General features: G+C 43.0%; 2 protein-coding genes and 1 long non-coding RNA gene across 3 annotated transcripts in view; 2 read left to right on the top strand and 1 right to left on the bottom strand.

Annotated features, from left to right (window-relative positions):
- The window catches only part of SERP2 (stress associated endoplasmic reticulum protein family member 2), a 233,325-nt gene extending 218,085 nt beyond the window's left edge, over positions 1-15,240 (bottom strand). The window contains exon 1 of the mRNA XM_050766249.1: positions 15,237-15,240. The gene's annotated coding sequence lies outside the window, so the exon portion shown is untranslated. The remainder of the gene's footprint in view (positions 1-15,236) is intronic.
- SMIM2 (small integral membrane protein 2) lies at positions 13,306-15,223 on the top strand. The gene has a single exon (XM_050766244.1). The coding sequence runs from the start codon at positions 13,323-13,325 to the stop codon at positions 13,707-13,709; it is 387 nt and encodes a 128-aa protein (XP_050622201.1). The 5' UTR covers positions 13,306-13,322; the 3' UTR covers positions 13,710-15,223.
- A 4,900-nt stretch (positions 15,241-20,140) lies between the features above and the next one.
- LOC126940401 (uncharacterized) overlaps positions 20,141-21,325 on the top strand; it is a 44,834-nt gene continuing 43,649 nt past the window's right edge. The window contains exon 1 of the long non-coding RNA XR_007720740.1: positions 20,141-20,226. This is a non-coding gene — a long non-coding RNA (uncharacterized LOC126940401). The remainder of the gene's footprint in view (positions 20,227-21,325) is intronic.

Below are 21,325 nucleotides of genomic sequence, written 5' to 3'. Positions count from 1 at the left end.
GGCATTGGGGGAGACTCAGAGCTGCGCCGGCTTCAGGAGTGACCCAGCACATTTCCAGCTCTGGAGGTTATGAGAAGACATCCCTTCTGCTTGAAGAAAGGAGAGGAAACAGTAAAGGAGACTTTGTCTTGCAGCTTGGGTACCAGCTCAGTGGGATAGATCACCAAGCAGGCTCCTGAGATCTCTTATTCCAAGCCTTGGCTCCTGGACAGCATTTCTAGACCTGCTCCGGGCCAGAGAGGAGCCCACTGCCCTGAAGGGAGAGACTCAGGACTGGCAGCATTCAACAAAGCTGACTGAAGAGCCAATGGTCCTTGCGTGAACATCAGTGATAGCCAGGCAATACTTGCCCTAGGCCTGAGGTAGTGGTGGCCATAGGGAGAGACTCCTCTGCTTGAGGAAAGGGGAGGGAAGAATGGGGAGAACTTTGTCTTTTGGCTTGGATGCTAGCTCAGTCCACAGTAAATAGAGAACCAGGTAGATTCTCAAAGTTTCCAACTCCAGGCTGTGGCTCCTGGATGACGTCTCTGGACATGCACCCCAGGGGCAGGGGGAACTTGCCTGAACTTCCTGAAGGAAAGGACACAAGCCTGGCTGGATTCACCACCTGCTGATTGTGGAGCCCTTAGGTCTTGAGTGAACATAGGTGGCAGCCAGGCAGTGGTCACTTCAGGTCTTGGGTGAGACCCAGGGCTATGCTGGCTTCAGGTCTGACCCAGAGCAGTCCAAGGGATGTTGGTGCTTGTGCCACCCCTACCCCAGTTCCAGGAAGCTCAACACAGAGAAAGAGACTCCGTTTGTTAAAGAAAAATAAGGGAAAAGAGTTTTTGCCAGGTAATCCAGAGAATTCTCCCAGATCTTACTCAAGACAATCAAGGTGGTATCTCTATGAGCCTGCAAGAGCCACAGTATAACTGGGCTGAAGATGTACCCTAAAGCAGATACAGCTGCAGTGAGCAAAGTCTTAGATCACAACACCCAAGTCTCTTTGAATACCTGGGAAGCCTTTCCAAGAAGGACAAGTACAAAAAAGCCCAGATTGTGAAGATGAAAATAAATACCTAATGCTCCAATGCTTAGACACTGATAAATATCCAAAAGCATCAAGACCAAATAAAATAAATAAGGCACCATTGACCAATCCCAGAGAGAGAGAGATATGTGACCTTCCAGACAGAATTCAAAATATCTGTTTTGAGGAAGCTTGATGAAATCCAACATAACACAGAGAAGGAATTCGGAATTCTATCAGATAAATTTAGTAAAGAGATAGAAATAATTAAAATAATCAAAATTTCTGGAGCTGAAAAGTGCAATTGGCATACTAAAGAACGCATCAGGGTCCCTTAATGGCAGAATTGATTAATGAGAACAAAGAATTAGTGAGCTTGAAGACAGACTATTTGAAATTACATGGTCAGAGGAGACAGAAGAAAAAAGAATGAAAAAAAAGGATGCCTACAGGGTCTAGAAAATAGCCTCAAAAGGGCAAATCTAAGAGTTATTGGCCTTAAATAGGAGGTAGAGAAACAGAGAGAGGTAGAAAATTTATTCAAAGGGATAATAACAGAGAACCTCCCAAACCTAGAGGATGCAGTATATAAGAAGGTTATAGAACACCAAGCAGGTTTAATGCAAAGAAGTACCCCAAGGCATTTAATAATCAAACTCCCAAAGATCAAGGATAAAGAAAGGATAAAGATCAAGGATAAAGAAAGCAGCAATATAAAGGAAACAAATAACATACAAAGGAGCTCCAATCCATCTGGCATCAGACTTCTCAGTGGAAACCTTACAATCCAGGATAGAGTGACATGATATATTTAATATGCTGAAGGAAAAAAAAACCCAAAAACTTGTATCCTAGAGAGGTCAAGCAAAATGGCAGAATAGAACTTCATCAGTGGTCCCTCTGGCAAGCCCACCAATTTAACAACTATCTACACACACAAAAAAGCACCTTCATAAGAACCAAAAATCAGGTGAGCACTCACAGTACCTGGTTTTAACTTCATATCACTGAAAGAGGCACTGAAGAGGTAGAAAACATAGCCTTGACTCCTGACACCATCCCACTCCCATCCTTCTGGCAGATGCAGCATGGTTCAGAGAGTGTCTCTGGTCACTGGGAGAGGAGAGTACACAAACTGTGAGACACTGAACTCAGTGCTGTCCTATTATAATGAGCAGAAAGAAAATCAACCCAACTCAGCTGTTGCCCACACACAGAGGGAGCATTTAAACTAGCTCTAGCCAGAGGGCAATTCCTGATCCCAGTGGTGGAAAGCTGAATTTTCCCAAACCTCACCACTGTGGGCTAAAGTGCTCTTGGGCTCTAAATAACCTTCAAAGGTATCCTGGGCCACAAGGATTGCAACATATAGGTGAATCCTAGGGATGAACTGGGCCCAGAATTAATCGACTGAGGGGTGGGGGCATGGGACCTCTGACACACCACCTGGGGCAGCTAAAAGAGTGCTGGCATCACCCCTACCCTAACCTCAGGCTGCACAGATCGTGGCTCTAAAAGAGACACCTTCCTTCTGCTTGAGTAGAGGATAGGGAAGAGTGGGGAGGACTTTGTCTTGCATCTTGGATCCCAGGTCAGTTACAGCAGGATAGGGCACTGGTCAGAGTTGCAAGGCCTATTTTCCAGGCCCTAGTTCCCAGATGACATTTCTAGACATGCCCTGGGCCAGAAGGGAAACTGCTGCCTTGAAAGGAAGGACCCAGTCCTGACTGCATTCATTACCTGCTAACTGCAGAGCACTTAGGCCCTGAATAACCAGCAGCAATACCCAGGTACTATGTCAAGGGCCTTGGGTAAGACTCTGAGACTTGGTGAGTTCAGGTCAGATTCAGCACATTCCCAGCTGTGGTGGCTATGGGGCAAGAATAAATAATCACCTGAAGGTACAAAACTCGCTAGTAAGTACACAAGAAAGCACAGAACACTATAACACTGTAACTGTGGTGTAAACTACTCTTACCCTAAGTAGAAAGACTAAACGATGAACCAACCAAAAGGAATAACTACAACAACTTCTCAAGATATAAACAGTAGAATAGGATATAAAATGGAAACAACAAAAAGTTAAAATGCCAGGGAATAAAGTTAAGGCATAGAGTTTTTATTAGTTTTCTTTTTGCTTGTTTATTTATTCAAAGTGTTGTTATCAGCTTAAAGTAATGAGTTATAAGATAGCATTTGCAAGCCTCATGTTAACCTCAAACCAAAAGAAATGAATACACAAAAAAATAAAAAGCAAGAAACTAAATAATAATATCAGAGAAAATCACCTTCACTAAAGGAAGACAGGAAGGAAAAAAAGAAGGAAGAGAAGACCACAAAACAACTAGAAAACAAATAACAAAATGGCAGAACTAAGTCCTTACTTGCCAATAATAACATTGAATGTAAATGCACTGAACTCTCCAATCAAAACATATAGAGTAGCTGAATGGATAATAAATAAACAAACAAACAAACAAGACCTACTGATCTGTTCACTACAAGAAACACACTTTACCTATAAAAACACACATAGACTGAAAATACAGGGTTGGAAAAAAGATATTCCATGCCAACAGAAATGAAAAAAAGCAGGAGACGCTATACTTATATCAGACAAAATAGATTTCAAGAAAGAAATTATAAGAGACAAAAAAACTCACTATATAATAATAAAGGGGTCAGTTTAGTAAGAGGAATTTTAAATATATATGCACCCAATCTTGGAGCACCCAGATATATAAAGCAAATATTATTAGAGCTCAAAAGAGAGATAGGCCCCAATACAATAATGGCTGGAGAGTTCAACACCCCACTTTCAGCACTGGACAGATCACCAAACAGAAAACCAACAAAGAAACATCCGAATTAATCTGCACTACAGACCAAATGGATCTCATAGCTATTTACAGAACATTTCATCCAACAGCAGCAGAATACACATTCTTCTGTTCAGCACGTGGATCATTCTCAAGGATAGACCATATGTTAGGCCCCAAAGCAAGTCTTAAAAAGTTCAAAACAATTGAAATAATATTAACTATCTTCTCTGACCACAAAGAAATAAAACTAGAAATTAATAAGAAGAGGAATTTTGGAAACTTTACAAACACATGGAAATTAAACAATATGCTCCTGAATCACCAGTGAGTCAGTGCAAAATTTTCTGTTTTCTTTTTTTGAGACACAGTCAATTTAAATTTTTCCCTTCCTTCCTTCCTTCCTTCCCTTCCTTCCTTCCTTCCTTCCTTCCTTCCTTCCTTCCTTCCTTCCTTCCTGCCTGCCTGCCTGCCTGCCTGCCTGCCTGCCTGCCTGCCTGCCTGCGTGCCTGCCTGTCTGTCTTTCTTTTTCTTTCTTTCCTTCTTTCTTTCTATTTTGAGACAGGGTTTCACTGTATCACCCAGGCTGGAATGCAGCGGCACAATCTTGGCTTCACCTCCTGGAGCTCAAGTGATCCTCTCACCTCAGCCCCCCAAGGAGGTGGGACCCATGGACATGCACCGCCACCCCCAGCTAATTTTTGTATTTTTTGTAGAGATGGGTTTTTTTCATGTTGCCCAGGCTGGTCTCAAACTCCAGGGCTCAAGCAATCCACCTGCCTTGGCCGCTAAGAGTTCTGGAATTACAGGTGTGAGCCATCACACCTGGCCTAACTTTCGTAAATGAAAATTGAAGCACAATATACTAAAACCTATGGGAAACAGCAAAATACGTACTAAGAGGGAGGTTTATAGCAATAAGTGCCTACATCAAAAAGGTAGAAAAACTTCAAATAACCTAAACATGCATCTTAGAGAACTAGAAAAGCAGAGCAAAAGAAACCCGAAATTAGTAGAATAAAATAATAATAAATATCAGAGCAGAAATAAATGAAATTTGAAATGCAAAAAATACAAAAGATTAATGAAATGAAAAGTTGGTTTTTTAAAAAGATAAATAAAATGGACAAATCTTTAGCCTGACTAAGAAAAAAAGAGAGAAGACTCCAACAAAATCGGAGATGAAAAAGGAGACATGAATATACCAAAAATAAAAAGCAAGAAACTAAATAATAGTGTCAGAGAAAATTACCTTCACTAAAGGAAGACAGGAAGGAAAGAAAGAAGGAAGAGGAGGCATATAGTATGACAGATGCACATCATACTGAATGGGGAAAAACCGAAACCAATACTGCAGAAATTCAAAGGATCATTAGAGGCTCCTATAAGTAACTGAATGCCAATAAATTGGAAGACCTAGAAGAAATGGATAAATTCCTAGACACACACAACCTACCAAGATTGAACCATGAAGAAATCCAAAACCTGAACAGACTAACAAGTACCTAAATCTAAGCCATAATAAAAGGTCTCTCAGTAAAGAAAAGCCAGGGCCCCAATGGCTTCACTGGTGAGTTTTACCAGATATTTAAAGAAGAACTAATACCAATCCTACTCAAACTATTCCAAAAAATAGAGGAGGAGGGAATACTTCGAAATGCATTATATCAGGCAGTATTACTCTGCTATCAAAGCCAAAGACATCAAATAAAGAAAACTACAGGCCAATATCCCTGATGAACATTGATGCCAAAATCCTCAACAAAATACTACCAAACTAAATTCAACAGCATATTACAAAATCATTCATTGTGACCAAGTGGGATTTATCCCAGAGATGCAAGGATGTTCAATATGCACAAATTAATCAATATGATATATCAATAGAATGAAGGAAAAAAGCCATATAATAATTTCAGTTGATGTGGAAAAAACATTCGATAAAATTCAACATGCCTTCCTGATAAAACCCTCAAAAAACTGGGCATAGAAGAAATACCTCAACATAATAAAAGCCATATAGTATGACAGATGCACATCATGGAGAATGGAGAAAAACTGAAAGCCTTTCCTCTAAGATCTGGAATATGACAGGGATGCCCACTTTCACCAATTTTATTCAAAATAGTACTCAAAGTCCTAGCTAGAGCAATCAGACAAAAGAAAGAAGTAAAAGACATTCAAATTGGAAGGAAGAAGTCAAATTATTCTCATTGCAGATGATATCATCTTACATTTGGGAAAACCTAAAGACTCTACCAAAAAGCTATTATTAATAGAATTGATAAATTCAGTAACATTGAAGGATACAAAATCAATATACAAAAATCAGTAGCATTTCTATATGCCAACAACAACTAATCTGCACAAGAAATCAAGAAAGTAATCTCATGTACAATAACTAAAAATAAAATAAAATATCTAATAATTAAATTAACCAAAGAAATGAAAGATCTCTACAATGAAAACCATACAACATTGGTGCAAGAAATTATAGGGGACACCAAAGAATGGAAAGATATTCCATCCAGTTCATGGACTAGAAGAATCAGTATTATTAAAATGCCCATACTATACAAAGCAATCTACAGATTCAATGCAATCCCTATCAAAATACCAATGACATTCTTCACAGATATAGAAAAATAATTATAAAATTATATGGAACTATGGAAGACCCAGAATAGCCAAAGCTATCCTGAGCAAAAAGAAAAAAATTGGAGGAATCACATTATCTGACTTCAAATTATTCTACAGAGCTATAGTAACCAAAACAGCAGGTACTAGCATAAAAACAGACACATAGACCAATGGAACAGAATAGAGAACCCAGAAACAAACTTTGTGGGAAACAAGTTTACTGCGCCCAGGCTCTGGAGCCAGGCTGTCTTTGTTTGAACCATGGCTTTGCCATTAACCTTGGATAAATAGCCATATCTCTGTGGACCTTAGCATCCTCATCTGTAAAATGGGGGAATAAGGATACTTCTCTCATAGGGTTATATAAATGAGTAAATGACATGATGAATGAAAAGGGTTTAGCAACAGTGCATGTATGAGGCAGGTTAGATGTTGCAACTATCAAATCCCACAGTGTAGTCATGATGGTAAGGAGATAAGGTGAACCGTGAGCCAGCCAGTAGCATGGCACATAGTATGTCTTAGCTTAGTAAGTGTTAATTTTTGTTTTCCATGTGGTACACAGTAGGCATGCAACAAAAATTTGCTGGATCAAGTGGAAAAAAAAAGAAAAAGTTATAAATAAGACACCGAATTTTCTGGGAAACCCTCCTTCCTCACTCCAAACGTTCCTCTCTCCAAATATTGTTCTTTAACTGATTGACTTTGTTGAAACAGGCACATTTGGTTATTAGGGGAAATATATGGTTAGAAGCTTAGGAAATTGTGACAAAGGATTTTCCATGCTTTCAGCAATGGGAGGTGTAGTCATCCAGTGTGTTAAACTTTGTAAAAAGGAATTGTGAGACTGGTTTTGCCCCTGCCCTGTCTCTCTAGTCAGAACCAAGAGATGACTGTGATTGGAAATGGTACCACTCAGCAGCTGTTCTTATTGGCTGGCTCACAGTTCACCTCATCTTACCATAATGACTATACTGTGGGATTTGACAGTTGCAACATCTAACCTGCCTCAAAAGCGCTTCCTCACTTCCAGGGAGTTCCACTGTCACTCCCTTAGTTTGCTGTAAGATGTAACCACAGCTTTAATTATTAGTCTTGAGAGAAACAGGGTGGTGGTATCACGACTCCATCTACTCAGCTATGAACGAACAACCCAGTTCTTTACGACTAACTCCCAAAACAAACGTCAAACCCCAAAGCATGAATAAAATAGCTATATTCATCATGCAACACAACCAGGGCATGCCTCCCTGTTTTCGCTCCTTGTGTAGTATCTTTACATTCATCTAAAGCTTGAGTACAACATTTCCTGGTGCTTTCTTCTGACTCATGAAAGCATCCACTTAATCCCCTGTAGACAACAGAGGATTCTATTTAGCTGTAATTGTGAAAAAGGCATCATTAAGGTTGCTAAGCAGCAGAAATTGGTTTACTGGAAACAACTTTCTGTGAGGAAAGTACCCCTTGTTTTCCCAAGGATTTGTGTCTTGTTGATTGACTTTCTAAGCGAATTCTGCAAAAGATTTTCCCATTATATCTATGGGAGGACTGGGAAGTCAAAGTGGTAGAGAAAGACTCAATGTTAGAAAGTGGATGAGACAGTCTTAAGCAATTAAGGGACCATGTTTCTTTGTCCAGAAACCTCGAATTTAGGAAATCTGAAGCCCTGCTTGGCTGTGTGTCCTTTGCCCTGCTGTCAGGCCTCATTATGGGCTCCACCAGGATGAGGAAGGAACTCAGAGACAGAGAAGGGACATGTTTCATGCTGGGATGGCGATCAGTCAACCCAGGAAAGGATGTGGACTTGAGCTATCCTAGTGACTTGAAGTATCACAGTTGCCAAACTCATTTAGTTTAATTATCTAGACTAGCAGTTACGCTCATGGGACCATGAAGGTAAGAAAAACAGTAAAGCTACCTGTATAAGTGTATGTGTTGGGGGAAAACCATTGGCATTTATTGAATGATTAATATGTGATAGGTTTAAGCATTTTTTTGTATACAAAAATGAATACTATTAGTTTTACACTCTTTAAAGATGAGAAACCAAGGCTCTGAGAGGGTACATTCATGTATACAGTTACCTGTAAGTTAGCAGTGATGGAATTTGAACCCTGGCAGCCAACACACCCGTCTGCTGGACTATTCAAGGCCCTCAGTCTTAGATGATTGTGCCCATGGGAAAACTATGGCCCCAAGCTGCTAGATCTTTCCTTTTTTGAAAGGAGCCAGCTTATTTTTCAAATTTTTAATGAAAAATATCTGAATTTTTAAATTGTTGGCAATATCTTTAAAAAAATTTTTAAATCTTATTTCAGGTCAACTATTGAGTATAAGCTGAGTGTAGCATAGGATTACTTCCTTCTTTCCCAAAATCATTAAGTCATAGGTCAAGCTGCAACTCTGTGCGTATGTAGGGATAAACCTGGATCAAGGAAGGGGAAATGTAAACAGGAACCCACATTTCAGGAAATAGCCTTTGAGGAAGCTTCGCAATATCGGGTTATCAGAGGCAGTTTGACCTCCTAGGCTTTGCTAGTTTTACCAGAAACCTAGGGAGGATGTGGGTCAAGATTTCAGATTTGTGATGGAGTAGAGTCTAGACCTGCCTGTTTAGGCCAGAATGCTATAATCCTATAGTTCAAAGATTCCCAACCATCCACATAGTGGTATGTGGTCAGTGGGTCACATGTGAGCTGAAATACTGAACCTCTCAGTCCTCAGGGGTCTAGGTAGTTTCCGTGGTCATGAGGCCACTCAGGTGGTCATGTGTGGCCGTAAGAAGATTCTCCTTTCAACTTAACCTATGTTGCAGATGTTATAATTTTTAATAAATGCATGACAGGAAGTTAGAAAGTTGTGAAGCAATACTATGGTCTGTTTCCTATGTAATGTGGATTGTCCTGACTTACCCATCAAGTGAATGGGATCTATATCTCTATATAAATTCTTCAGTGTAACTTTTCTGCTCTTCTGCTCATCTGGATAACAGGATATCCTCCTCTGGGTTTTTCCCAACATATTCATGAAGGTTTTCATTAAAAAAAAATCACTACATTTCATTCATTCATCCCTTCTAGTTCTCTTCCTGACCACCAATATCACATAGCAATTTGCTACTATTTGGTATCAATTCATTCAATCGTGGCTTGTTTAGAAAGGTCCCTGGGCAAGGGCATGGGGCCTACCAGGGTTACGAGCTTGTCTCAGTCTGCCAGGAATATTCCTGATTTTAACACTGAAGTCTTGTGTCCCAGAAATCTCCTCAGTCCTGAGTAAGCCAGGATGGTTGGTCACCATAGGTCTAGCACAGAGGTAGAGTTGTAATCACAGACAGAAAGAAAGACCCTTCTTATTGTATGAGTACGTAGTTTGGGGAGGAGGGAAGGAGGAGGAGAATTTGGCTTCAAATGGATAGGTAGGTGTAGGGATGATGGGTGGGATTTCACACAAAATAACCTCATTTTTTCTTTCCTGGATAGACATAAGGTCATCTGCAGACAGGAAGGTGGGCTGATGGTAGAAGAACTGTCACTTAACAAATCCTACTTCTTAACACATCCTTTTAAAACAACTCAAAAACAACTTAGGTGCATTTATATGCTTTGCATGAATGTACTCTGTCATTTCTGTGAGGAAGCAAATTATTACAAATAGCTACAAAAATGAAATAGTTATATACTTATTTTTTCAAAAACAAAAGGCAAATTCCAAAGGTATAATGTAAGATGAGGCATCATGATCACTAGAGGTGCCTGTTCCCATGACTGCCATGCTTTAATCCACTTGCCCTCAACTGTCTACCATCCTCTGGCTCCCCATCCCTCACATCCTAAATAAGACACCTAGCTTAAGTAACAATTACTCACTTAAAAGTGGGAAAATGTGGTCATTATTGAGGGAGTGTAGCACCAAAATCTGTATCAGTCAAGGTTCTCCAGAGAAGGAGAACCAATAGGATATGTATGTATGTATGTATGTATGTATGTATGTATGTATGTATGTATCTACCTACCTACCTATCTATCTATCTAGATATTTAAGAAGGGATTTATTATAGAAATTGGCTTATGCAATTATGGAGGGACAATATGCCGCCTGCAAGTTGAAGACCCAAGAAAGCTGGTAGTATAATTCAGTCCAAGGCCAAAGGCCTGAGAACCAGCGGGGGAATGCTGTTAGTGTAAACCCTGGAGTCTGAAGGCCTGAGGACAAGGAGTTCTGATGTCCGAGGGCAGAAGATGGATGTCCCAGCTGCAGAAGAGTAGAATCTGAACTGTGGCCCTTGTCAAAGACCCACTGGAGGGCAGACACTGGCAGGCTGTGGGAGAAGCTGAGGATAGGGTGAGTGAAACTCCACAGGTGACCTTGGACAACTGCCTAACCTTTCTGTGCCTCTGCGTGTTTATCTGCAAAGTGGAGCGGTGGACTATGTGAGCCCCAGAGTTCCTCATGCATTCTAGAATTGCAGACTTTTTGAGGGATTGTAAGAGGAAAGAAGCAGTTACAGAAACACAATTTTAAAATGCTAGGTCTTTGGTATTTTAAGCCAAGGAATTGGCCAGGGGTATCTGAAAAAAAAAATAGGATTATGAATAAGATGGAACCAGGCAGCACCCTAAAAGTTTGTGACAAAGGAAGTCTCAATCTTCACATCAGAAGCAAACTTCTCACTGTATACCTTTATATTTTATAAAACATGGTCACGTGAAACAATAGCTTGCAGACTGGGAAGCACTTGAACATAATAGTATTTTATTTGATCCTCATACACTCTTGGAAGACAGAAAGCATTGTTTTTACTCTATCCACTTTATGAACAAGGAAAATGAGTTTCCAAGTAGTTAAGGTCACAGAGCTGAGTACTGGACTCTGTTCTTACGTATTTCTGTACCCTCCATAGAGAATGGGGTCAGTGGGGTCTTATCCTTGAGCCGCCGTGTCAGAAGTGGGAGCCCTGGGCATGGAGCCTTAGGGACTTATGGAACACATTATGTCCTCACTAGGCTGGAGCAGGGACTATGGTTGTGGATGCCATAGTTGGCCTGCTCTGGAAAGGGTTTCCTTTATCTCCACCAAAGAGATATCACCAAAGATCTGGGGGTAGCTTGGCCAGTCTGTGTGCTGACTCTCTGCTGGAGCTGTCTCCTAATCAGGTCACTGCTAGAGTTCTTCTTCCTAAATGTCCCAGTGCAATGACTTTGGTGCTCTGGCTTGTGGGATTTGTCAATCTAAGAGTCCAGAGTCTACGAGGACTTCTGCTTCTCTATTATATGCTGCTGTGTGAAGCTAAATGCTACTGTACCAGTTTTGTTGCTGTTTGGATTTTTTTTTTTTGTTCCCAGATTATTGTTCCAAAAGTAGACCTAGGATATATTCTTATACATTTGAATTTAATTAAGAACCTTTTTCTCAATGACATAAATATGGTTTTACTCTTTCCAGCCAGGCCAGACAAAGATGCCTGAAGACAGATTTCTAAATGATGCTGTGTGACAATTTCTCTGTTCTTTTTAAATATTGTAACTAAGTAGCCCTGCTCTGAGATGGTGATTTATGACTTTCACATGATGTCCTGTACCACTCTCTGATCACAAAGGAATACGTAGAAACTCACCAAAGCAATTGCTCTCAGGTGTCAAAATGGAGTCACGTTGCCCCTTCTAACCTCACGAGGATCCTTATGGGATTCAGGATGATCACATTTTCAGTATTCTGAGGACTGTCTCTGTATGACCCCAGCCATACTTAACCACTCCATGACTTGGGGGAGTTGGTAGCAGGATTAAATTTTTCATACCATGCCTATTACTGATGTATTTGACCTGTTGAGCCTCCAACAGCATTGAAGACTCCACTTTTTGTGTTCCAACAGGACTAAGACCAGAAGCAAATGTGCTATTTTGTCCTGCCATTTCTCTGCTGAGCAACAGCTCACCCTTGGAACTGCTGCTGCCTAAAGAACATGAGAAGATTCAGGAATGCTAACAATACTTACCTACATATCCCATGCCCTCTGCCCTTGCCCATTGTAACAGCCTCACCACTTGAGTCAGTAAGAGCCCACACTTGTTCAGTACATGTTGGTGCTCACTTCAGCTGTGGGTTCGGATTTACATATCCAGCTCAGGGGATGCCTCTTTGGTGCATGTCATAATCAGGAGAAGGATGCCTCTCTTTGGATTCTGGAACTGACTCTATTTGTAGTGAAGAGTTTGGGGAACATCAATAATGGGATGGCAGCATTCATTCATTCATTTATGCCTCTAACCAGCCTTCCCTCACATAGTGAATGAGTACTCAATACGTGCCCTGTGCTAAGCTGAGTACTGTTCAATGGTGAACAAACAAGACATGGTCTTAAGGAGGAGTCCCTATTTCAACAGAGTAGCCCAAGGAACTTCGACCACTTTTGCTACAGGTGTATTAGTTGCTGCCAAGAGTCTGCAAGTGTTCATGGGCCTCATTAAGCTCTGCCTTCCTTCTGCTTTTTGGAGTCTGGCCCTTGGTTGGCCTTGAACGAAGAATGGGGCCCTCAAAGTACCACTGTCAGCACTCTCCAGATGAGTACTACCCTGGGAGGGGCCAGGGCATGAGGAGGGCCAGGGCGTGGGGCCCTCTGAAGGCTGTGTCATCCCAGGCTTCAGCCACAGAGGTTTTATTACGGAGGAAAGCTGAGCTGTGAGCACGTTGCTAGGCTGTGGCTATTTATTTTTATAAACGAGCCTTGTGCTTAATTTAGAAACCTGCTTTTTCTTTTTCTTTCTTCTTTCCAGCATCATCTGGCTGTCTGGCACCATCAAAGAATTGCATTTCTGACCAAGAAGAGCTTATGGGTGGATGGGGGTGGGATGGAGGCTGGGAAGAGGATTGATGCCAGCCAGCTGCCTCATGGTGTGCTGGAAACACGTGGCCATGCCATTAGCATCCTGTTGGGTTTCTGGATGAGTTTCATCTGCGACACCTACATAGTCCTCGCTTGGATCAGCAAGATAAAAGGCAGCCCTGGTGTTAGTGCCTCCTCTGATGAGCCACACACCAGAATCCAGCAGAGCAGCAGGCAATGCCACGCAGAAGAGGACCAAAGTCAGGTGCCAGAAGCAGGTGACATCTCCACTCTCAGTTCTTTGGAGGCAGCTATTTTAATAGAACCACTTTACTGCAGCTATTTTGACATGAGGATATTTTGGTATGGCTCAAAAATTCAGCCGATAAATGTTCAGCTTTTTAAAAAATAAATGATGAGTAAAACAGGCATCTTGCAGGCCATCTGTGAGCTTTGCCTCAACCTTGATCTTCACCCCATTGTCAATCTTACCTCCAGGCATCAAGGGTATAAGGATTGGGAACAGATGAAGGAAAGGACTGGTAGAGGTTCAAAATGAAAGAAATAGCAGGTCAGGACCCCAGGAGGGTTGAGGGTCTTTTAAAGTAAAACAAAACAAACAAACAAACAAACAAAAAACAGGGTCAACCAAATTCAGAAATCAGGTAGAAGTCAGAGAAGGAATGAAAGATGGGAAATTGGTTATAAACCAAATACAGCGAGTCTGAATTTTGGCTTGTTTTGAGGCTGCTGTATCAAAACAGTTGTGTTGGAAGAGCTGCATGAAATTGTTGGGCAAGACATAGTCCACTCATGATTCAGATGAGCTCATTTTGCCTCTTCCATGGTCGATTTCTGACTCATAAATGTCTATACATTTCACTTTATGGCTTGTGTGAGCCTCAGTTTCCCCACATAAAATGAAGATGATGATGCCGGCCCTTCCTCTTCCCCACCTTTTGCTCTCCCTCCAAGTGACATGATAAGGAATGAGCCAGCATCTTGTAAACTGCTCCAGGCCACCTGGAGAAATGTGCTTGCGTAAATAGTCGGCATTAGTGTACGTGAGTCTTCTATGAGTAAAGAATTTCAGAGTCGGCAGCCGTCTCTGCCTGGTGATTCATGTGGGCACAATGATGCCCTTAGCTACAATGTATGGTGTGGGTGATGAATTTGTTCTTGTCATGGCAGAGGACTGAGTATTCTTTACCCAAATGCTACAGATTGAGTTTGCACGTGGGAACTAGATTAGCTCTGAAGAGAGCTGAAAGGAACCTGACATTTCTGCCTGCAATCTAGAGCTTCATTGTACAAACAACCGCAGCAGCATGTTTGTGCCCAACCATTGGCTTTCCTTTGCCAACAAAGAAAATCTTCTAAATTATTCTGCCATTTGTCAAACCTGCCAAAGTCCCTGGAGGCAGTTCTGGTATAACTGAAGGTGGAGAAAGAAAATATTCTCTCTACCAGATTTCACTACTTCCTGTGTTGGTTGTTCACAAGGGGAGAGCTTCTGCATCACAGGATGAAGCTTCAGTGATTTAGACGTGGAATATCCTTCCAGGATTAGGGCAAGGAGGCCCCAGCCTCCAGAAGCCTGTCTTGCAGCTTCCGCGTGGCTGGGCAGCGGCCTTCCTTTGAGCCTTCAGGGTGGAAATGAAGGACATGTGTGTCTCTGCAGCACTTCCTGCTTTGGCTCATCCCTATTTTCAGAGCCAAAGCACCATCTCCTCTGGTACAGTTAATCTTTGTTCCTGCCACTGACCCATCTATCTTTATTACTTTTCACCACGTCCTGGCCTTCAGATTTCTTATGGATTTCTTTCTCAGGCATTGTGTTTTGATTCCCTCCTCACATTTACTTCCAAGTGCCAAGAACAACTCTGTTCCGGCAGGAGGATATTATTTGGCTTAAAAGGGAGAATGAGCAGTGGCTTCTCCCCGTCAGCATTCTTTAGGTTTACATGGGAATTCATTCTGGGAACCATTTAGAGTCTCCTTCAAGCCTCTCCCCGACTGACAAAGTTTCTGTCCCAGAGAGTTCCTTTGCTTCCATTGTTTCTAAATGGATGATGAGAACCTTTCTTTCTGAGCCTGTGTAGAAGGGCTCAACACCCTTCCCCTCGTTAGTCCCCAGAGATCTTGGCTGAGCCCACAATGAATACACGTTGGGTATTGTTACCATTGTTACAGACTTCAGCATCAACTCCAGTATTTGATGGTCCAATACACCTTGAATCCTCTTCAAGAACTGTTAGTTTTTCCCACCTTTGAGAACCACACTCATCTTTTAGGGCAGCTCTTCCTAAGTGACTAACAAACACTCCCTGGTTGAGCTGGAGGGGACAGGTCCAGCCAACAATGGCTTCTCTGTTGACATCACTCAGGCCTTAATGACACAGACTAGGCACAACAGCTAGTGCCCTCATGGGTGCCTATTAATATTTTGGGTAAGTTGTGTTGTCCCATCCACCACTCTGTACAGTGATTCTGGAATTTGCTATTTGATACGAGTAAATGAAGAGATGGAAGGGGCTGTTCACCACTCAGGCTGCAAGCAAGCCTGTCGTGCCCATCTGCAAAGAGGACTCCTTGTGTGCCTCCAAAATGGCCTTGTCCTTAACTTGATCTGCTTGGACTGATTGCAAACAGTGGCTTAGCTTCCTCTAGACCAGAGGACATTCTGTGCTCCCAAAACAGAATGCTACACATGGGAACAAGGGAAAGGGAGGCTTTGAGAGGTCAGCCAGCAAGGTCCCTGCTTCAAGCCTAAAACCAGTGTACTTAGGTGAAGATTCAGCAGGATAAGGCTTTGCGAGGAATATCCCTAGCATGTCAAGGTGATCGCAGGTACATGAATTGGCTCCTTTTGAGTCTTCCTACAACTCTTAGAGGCAAATAGGGCGGGTATTATTACTCTAGTTCTACCAAGGGAGAAACTAAGTTCTAGAAGTCAACTAAGGAAGTTATGTAACTTACTGGCAAACAGGACACAAGAAACCTCAAATTCCTGACATCTGTTCCAGTTTTTCTCATCACCCCATGTTGCCCTTCAGCAGGGCTTAAGCAAAACAGCCAATGCAAGTCCTAGCCTTTCCAGCTGGGCTGAAGTTAGAAACTGGCATGGATTTACCTTGGAGTAGCTGGGGCCTGGGAGGCTACATATACTGTTTCTACTTGCTCATATTGCAGGGCAAGGCTATATGGTTCAGCAGGGCTGAGACTATTTGGAGACTCTATTTTTACGTGGTCATGGTGAGGGGGAGTGCAAATGAGAAAAGGGTACAACAATTTGCATTTGTGTATGTGTGAGTGTGTGTGCATGTGCATGCACATGTGCACATGTCTGGGCACACAGATGAGAAGACATTACTGTCATGATGGCTGTTGCAGGTGGATGGAACAGGTTCCCTTGCAGGTCATCTGCAGCTTCATGGACACATTGTGGCTTCTTACCCAGAGATGCTTCTGCATCTCTGCCTGATGACTCTCTCTGGCCACAGAAATTTGTTAAGCCCCTGCATGGGGAAGCCCAGAACAGCATCAGAGTTAAAGGTGCCTGGAGCAACCCTTAACCAATGAAGGATGGAGCTGGTTTAAAAAATATATAATAAAGTCTTTTTTTTTTTTTTAACCCCCTGCCAACAGGAAAATTGACGTGTTTTCTACTGAGCCTTTGAGAGGGACTCCAGGCAAGTAAAACCCAAGTGCTCTGTGCAGCATCCTGCTCATGAATACTCCCTTTATTGGCTAACCCACCTCTCTCTATCTTGCTTCTCCAATCCCTCACTGTGTTTCTGGGGATCACATTCCCAGTAAACATTTGCATCTAGATTCCTGTTTCAGGAATCGAAACTAAGACAGTGGCCCGGTTCCTGCCTCCTGAGAGTGCCTTTATGTGGTGGGTTTTCAGCCCCGCCAGATTCCTGCTGAGTGGCAGGTATGCATTTCCATGTTGGGCGTTGCCCCCTTTCAGCCACTGGCCAGGAAGATTGTGGCTCTGGTAGAAATAATCATAGAGTTTGTCAGGTTGGAAGAATCTCATCTCCAGGAGGACCCCCCCAGTAGGCCAGCAAAGATAAGAAACAGAATGAAGATGGGTGCATGCCTGTGGTCTCAATTGGGGAGGCTGAGGTGGGAGGATCACCTGAGCCCAGGAGTTTGAAGCTGCAGCGAACTAAGATGACAACTGCACTCCAGCTTGGGTGACAGAGACCCCATCTCAAATAAACAAGAAACAGTGAATGGAATTAAAACAGTGAATGTTCATTAAAAACAATGCCAAATTGAAGCAAGCTTGGAGTTTTCTTGTTGAGCACATGGGCTCCTGAGCAGGTGCAGCCTCAGCTACTCCTCATTACCTTTCACCAGGCAAGCCACGCCTGTAAGAGCTCACTTTCACGGCGCATGTCTGGATTGACTTACTATCTAAATTTCTCTTAGTGCTGCAGCAAGAGAGTCCTCTGCAGCATAGGAAGGTAGCATCAGAACTCCCTGGGGTAGGATCAGGTTTCTGGATGATGCATTTCTATCAGTTCTCCTGAGTTCCAGCAGACAGCAGATTCGACTTGCAACCAAACAGACATATGAAAGTAAATGTGCACTCCTAACATTTTGTAACCTGCCTCCCACAAAACAGAAGGCACTCTTCCCTTTGCCTTATTCCCTGCCTTGCTCTTGACATTTTTACAGCCGACTTTGCATTTCTGACACCTCCCACTTGAATTGGCTTCTGGTCTCTCCTGGCCTGAGAATCCCAGTCACGTGACCCATCCCAGTGCACACTCTCAGCTCTCTTTACGGCCAGGCCACACTCCTCCTTGCCTTGACATTTAGGGCCTGTCATTTCTTTTCCTCTTCTGCTCCAATAAATCAGGACCAGTCAATCAACATTCACTGCCCCCTGGGTGGTGTTTAGGGAAGCTGATGCTGGGCTGAGGAGGCTTTTCTGTGTGCACGGGGGTTGAAAGCAAGCATTGCCTTTCTGCTCCCATCCTGTGGCTTAGCGACAGTGAGAATGAAACCCTGGGCAGGAGCCCAGGCTCCATGTTCAGGTGTTTTGTCTGACTTGTACAAAGCTGAGTGCTCAACCCAGACAAAGCAACAATGGCCTGCTCCTGGGTGCTGCCTTGTTTATAGGTCAGACCTGTGCCACTGGTTTAGCTCGTTCACCTGAGAAAGTCTGGTGTGGAATGGAATGATCAGCAGCCTGAAGACACAGAGGCTGTGCCAGTTCTGGCCCTCCCTGCCTCCCATACCACATGCTGGAACGTGGGTTTAATCCAGCCTAGAAGCAAAGGGAAGCAAACCTCTTGAGTGCCTAGTGGCGGGTGTTAAGTAATGCCCTTCAAGGGCATGAATGTATGGGAGGATAAAGTCATCAGAAAGAGAGAAAGCAGAAAGCAAGGGAAGATAGGAAATGGGAGAGATCAAAATGAGAAAAGAGGAAAATGAATACACAAAGCGATCATTAGGCAGAGGAATAGCTGGCTGCCACTTACAACTCTTTGAGTGGCACTGATGCCATTTGTTATCCATCCCTGTTTCAAAGTGGAGTCAGGAGCTAGTGGATGCATGTGCTCTCTCCAGAGAAGACACACAGCTCAGATTTTCAAACCATGTTGCCTCCCATGGTTCCCTATATTAGAATTCAGCACAACTCTACTTGCTCAACTGTGAGAGGTCTTAACCAAAGGGTTTGAAGATGCTTTATAAAAAATAAATAACCTCTGCAAAGGTAAGATGATATATTTTTCCTCCTGTTCACCACAAGACTTGAATACACACTATCAGCACAACCCCCAAAGGTAATTTTAAGATGCAGGTTTAGAAGATTCTTTCCAAAAGAGACCATGACAGGTAGGCTGATCATAATATCTGGCACATAGTAGGTGTTCAATAAATGTCTGAAATTGAGTTAGTGAATGATTGAATATGAGAGACAGATTAAGAAGAATATTTTAACAAGAAGATACTTGAGTAGTTAACACTGATATTTTTTCAGAACATCTGATTGTTTCTGTTCTGGGCCTCATGGATTTAAGGATGAGTGAGCTTTCTAAGTGCACATTCACTGGCTGGCCTGAGATCACACATACATGCTCCAGGGTGCTAAGTGCAAGGAAGATTTGGACAATGCACAGTAATGGCAGAGGTTGAACCTGGCCAGGAGATTCTGGAGAGGTCTCTAGAAAAGCAGGTTCCAAAGCTGCTGAGGTCTCACCAAGCAGACCAGGCCCTGGAAGACAAACATAAAGATAGCAAAGGTATGAAACAGCCTATTGTGTCAGAGAGGTGCAATAGAATGGCTTGGTCAAATCAGAGAAGAGTGTGTGTGGGGGGGTGAGTGTTGGAGGGTGGGGCAACCACTGGCCTTTTTGGTCACCATAGGTTTTTCAGTGCCTTCTATGTGACCAAACACTGGCATTCGTAGGTTCACTTATTTAGCTCCTCAAGGGAAGCTGAAATCCCATGTATAAGCTATTGCCTTGTCATCTGGGAGGGTGTGTGTATACCCATGTCTCCCTAAGGACTCATGGTTTATGGTAGAGGAGAATGATCTTTTATTTTCAAATCGCCTCATGGTGCTTATCTGGTTTCTAGTCTGTATTTCACTCTGCTGTGAACTACCTTGGGGCAAAACCTTCCTGCTTTTTGAGCACAGTGAGCACAAAAGAGTTTTACTGAACGGATGGATGCATGGGTAGACAATGGCCAGACAAGACAGGTGGCTGTTCAGAATCCTATGAAAGCCCTTAAGCTCTGCTGTTCTCTCCTAAGACAGGAAAATTCATGTTTTTAATCATGAGCGCTCTTTGTTTATTACTAGCATTGCAAGTTCTCCCCCGAGGCGCAGAGCCCAGAAGAAATCATCATGGAATGAAAAGAGTCAAGGTTGGAGCCCCCAGAGAACTTAGCAAGAATGCCAAGTAAGGGCTGTATAGGAGGGTGGCCAGCACAGGCCCTGAGGCCTGGGAGGAAGGGGAAGGGCTTGGAGGCTTTGCAGACCCTCAGACTCTTAGGCCCCCAGCAGTACCCGCAGACACAAGTCCCAGTGCTGGAATATTGTGCACACATCTGCTGCAGAATACCTTGGGAGCCAAAGGATTTGATGAAGCTCAAATCAGAGTAGATAGAAGGCAATTATGTTTTTGCATCCTCGGCTCCTGCCACCCTGCAGCTCCCTGAGGATGCACTTGTGGCATTTGGGTGTTTTTCTCACAAAGGCCTGGAGAGAGAAAAATAGCCACTCACCATCTAATAAATTATCCATCATGTGACCACTTCTGCCGGCCTTGTTCTGACACTTCTCCCCTTCTGATTGTAGACAATAATTACACTCTAATTGCTAAGATAATCTTGCTTATGGAGCTACAGCAGCAATGAAAAGCTGTCATTTGTTATGGCTCGTCCTGAATGTTGATTTAAGCAGAATTACACCTCAGTTCAATCTGAAGAGCAACCCCCACTCAAATGAGGCACGGTCTTTGGAAACCTGGAACTGGGCGCCACAGCATGTTTCTAGCTTCTCTCCTGGCCTAAGGGCTATACCTGACTTGAGAGAGGTCACTCATCAGCCCCTCCACAAACAGGGCCCTGCAGTGGGATGGATCCCTTTGTGTCGGAGGGCCACCCACCCGCAGTGGATAGAGAATGACTGCAGGAAGGCAGAGGGTGCACCTAATGCCCCCAACCAACAAGTGGATTTCCCTGCAATTCACATCGGCCTTTGACCCTGTGCCATTATCTCTTTTCTCAAAGCACATAACTGAATGGCAGAAAAATATCACAAACGATTAACGTGATCAGTGTTTATTGGACACCCCATATTCACATTGTTTGGTGCTGGATGCGTACAGCCTGTGAAGCTTATTTTCCTGCAACATGAGCACAGAGTCTGTGTGGAAGGCACAGGGCACATATGGAAATCTGCGGCAGTAGCATCGGACACGCTAACGAGCATCAATTTTCAGATGGGGTAAAAGGGAGGAAGAGCTTGAGAGAAATGCCTGAGTGTGAGCTGCAGGG

Source organism: Macaca thibetana, chromosome 17 (assembly GCF_024542745.1).
Source record: "Macaca thibetana thibetana isolate TM-01 chromosome 17, ASM2454274v1, whole genome shotgun sequence".
Classification (NCBI taxonomy): Eukaryota; Metazoa; Chordata; class Mammalia; order Primates; family Cercopithecidae; genus Macaca; species Macaca thibetana.
Note: the sequence above shows the minus strand (reverse complement) of the source record. Positions and strands in the feature narration are given on the sequence as shown.